We start from the raw sequence: 2,857 nt of genomic DNA on the forward strand, positions 1-2,857 counted from the left end.
TTTTCTACCTTCTGATCTGAACGAAGACCAGAAGTTAACATCTTTGAAGTGGGATATGGATCGATGACTGCCCGGAAGTATCACGAGCTTCACGCTGCTTGACTAAATCGAAGATAGACAAAGACAAGCTTCCACACACGACCAGCTCAGCCGAAGCCACCGATCAAGGCGAAGGAGTCTCCGTGCGTGAACTTTTTAACGTGATCGTGGAAAAAGATCGTCTGCTGCAGGACTTATTGGAACGCCTGATTTCGACTACAGCAACGACATCATCAGCGGCGGTGGAATCGCAAGGCGTGACGACATTCCAAGTAATGCTCGACCTGAGTAAGAACATTTCAAAATTTGACGGCAGTGAGGACGCGCGGCATCAGCTTGTGAATGGGTGGAGAACCTGCGACGAACAGCGACGCTCCATAAATGGCCGTCATCATTTCTGCTCGAGAGCGCCAAGTCCCACATCACAGGAGCCGCCAAGGATTGGCTACGCTCACGCAGCGCTGACATCACCTCGTGGGAAGAGTTCGAGGACCAATTTCGCCGAACCTTTGTCAGCCAGACGCGTGCAGCGGAACGCTGGAGAAGGATGCAGGATCGCGTCCAGCAACGGAGCGAAAGTACAACGGCCTACTTACACTCTCAGGTTCGTTTGTGCAAGGAGGCGGGACTTGACTTTTGCGATACGCGGGAGCAAGTTATCACGGGCCTGCGTTCAAGACAATTAAGTACGATGCTGTTGGGAAAAATCCATGACGACGATGACGACCTCCTGCACGATATCCAAGAATTTGAGAGGATCGAACGCGAAAGGCAAGAACGTTTTGGTGGTCCCCGTGACAAGAAGAGCATGACCGACGCGGCGAGTATCCAAGACCCAGGTGCGAAATTCGCAAGAAAAACTGGCGATGCAAGGAACACCACTAACAAACGGCCGCCACTCTTGAATGAAAAAGGAGAACGGAAATGTTACGACTGCAACCAGTACGGCCACTTGGCACGGGACTGCCCCCAGCCTAAGCGACCCTTGAAGTGCCTGCGCTGCAACGGAATTGACCATACCCAACGTCATTGCAGAGAGGTGGCACAACCAGAGCGTAACGAGGCAAACACAGTGAGTGAACCATCGAATGAAACAGTGAGAGTTGGTGTTTTGCTGAAGCAAGTCATACTAAATGACAAGTTCTCCCTCATTGGACTTATTGACACGGGCAGCTCCGGCTGTTTACTTCGTGCGTCGGCGGCAGCTCGATGTGGCACAGAGCTTGTTCAGGAGTCAACACCCCTGTATGGTTTTGGAAACAGCGGCGTGCCTGTGTCTAGGAGCATTGGAGGATGCAAGGCTGACATAAAGATCGATGGTGTCCTAGCGAAGGATTTTCCAATTCTTGTTGTCCCGGATGAAGCCCAGGCGGTGGACCTATTGGTTGGACGAACGTTTACTGAACTGCCCTACTTGACATATGCAAGAGTTGGAGGCAGTTTTCGATTCTGGCACCTAAGCGACTGCCCGTTTGCGCACTTAGAACCGCTTGAGCACCACCAAGAACTACAACTGAAAGCAAGGGAGGAGGACATTCTCCAGAAAGACTCGGTCAACTGGATAACTTTGACGGCAGACGAAAGGGTCACAGGCCCTGTCATTTACAGACACTGCGGGACGGACGTTCTAATTGACATTACTCTCGATGAGGTGACGATACCTATGTATCCTGCAAGTAATGGTGATATCGTCATCAGGAAGAGACAACCACTTGGGCGAGCCAAGCAAGTTAAAATTTTGCCTGAAGTCCACACCGGTGGCGAGCAAGATAAGGCGAGCGAGACCGAGCGACGACCCATCCAGGGGACAGAATTGGACTTGCAGTAATCAAGGTGCAACAGCCTGAACTAGTAGAACTGTTGAACGAATTCAGAAAGTGCTTTGCAATGACGTCAAGTAATTGGGTTGCACATCAGTCGTGGAAATGGACATTATTGAGACTCTGGGTAGCACCTCTTTTGCTGTGCGACCATATCGTACAAACGCCGAAGGACGGGAAACAATACGGAAGACTGTTAAGGAGTGGAAAGATATCGGTGTGGCTACCGAGACAACATCCGATTATGCTAGCCCTGTGCTAGTAGTTAACAAGAAAAATGGACAAAAGCGGATGGTGGTCGACTACAGGAGACTGAGCTCCCAGACAGTGAAGGAGAGGTACCCTTTACCCAGCAGCTAGAAGACCTTCAAGAAAACGCACGCTGCCTGCTAGACTGCGAGACTGTTTAATGTGAAGTCGTTCACTAATTTTTCCTTCCGTGTGTGCTCATCTATTACTTTAATATTTGCGTGTGTCTTCAAACTGAGCGAGGACGTTACGGCTCCAGGACGGCCGAGTGTAGACTTCCCACAAGTAAGCGACCCCTTAAAGAAAAAAAAGACGGCGACGAGACCTCGTCAGCCGGAGCACTGTGTGTGCACGAGCACGTGTGAGACTGGAATGCCTGTGTGGCGATCGTGAACGAAACCACAGCCTGTGTGGCTACCCCAACCGCTTAAGTATTAAAATATTACTTTTATATTCTTTCTACCAATGCGAGTACCCTTTTTCTACCTTCTGACCTGAACGAAAACCAGAAGTTAACAAAAGGTGCCTTCTCAAAGGACTCTTTTCTTCTCTACTACAGCTTGACTCCCGACTGAGAAGAGCAGAGTTTATGTCTGATCCTCACAGCCAATGCGAGACTCACCCTGACTTTGAAACAAGACCTAAATTAAGCAGTCACGATCCTGTTCATGTCAGAAACACCACGCGTTTTGGAAATTGACAAGGAGAGACGGGTCAGGATCGCTAATTGAAGAAATGGAAGAACACAA

At 49.8% G+C, this 2,857-nt stretch overlaps 1 protein-coding gene across 1 annotated transcript; it reads left to right on the forward strand.

The window, feature by feature from the left end:
* Positions 1–730: 730 nt before the first annotated feature.
* On the forward strand, positions 731–1,867 carry LOC120839891. Its single transcript, XM_040210291.1, has one exon. The coding sequence runs from the start codon at positions 731–733 to the stop codon at positions 1,865–1,867; it is 1,137 nt and encodes a 378-aa protein (XP_040066225.1).
* The last annotated feature ends 990 nt before the right edge of the window (positions 1,868–2,857 follow it).

This window comes from Ixodes scapularis, unplaced genomic scaffold (assembly GCF_016920785.2).
Source record: "Ixodes scapularis isolate PalLabHiFi unplaced genomic scaffold, ASM1692078v2 PGA_scaffold4__175_contigs__length_147842914, whole genome shotgun sequence".
Taxonomy (NCBI): Eukaryota; Metazoa; Arthropoda; class Arachnida; order Ixodida; family Ixodidae; genus Ixodes; species Ixodes scapularis.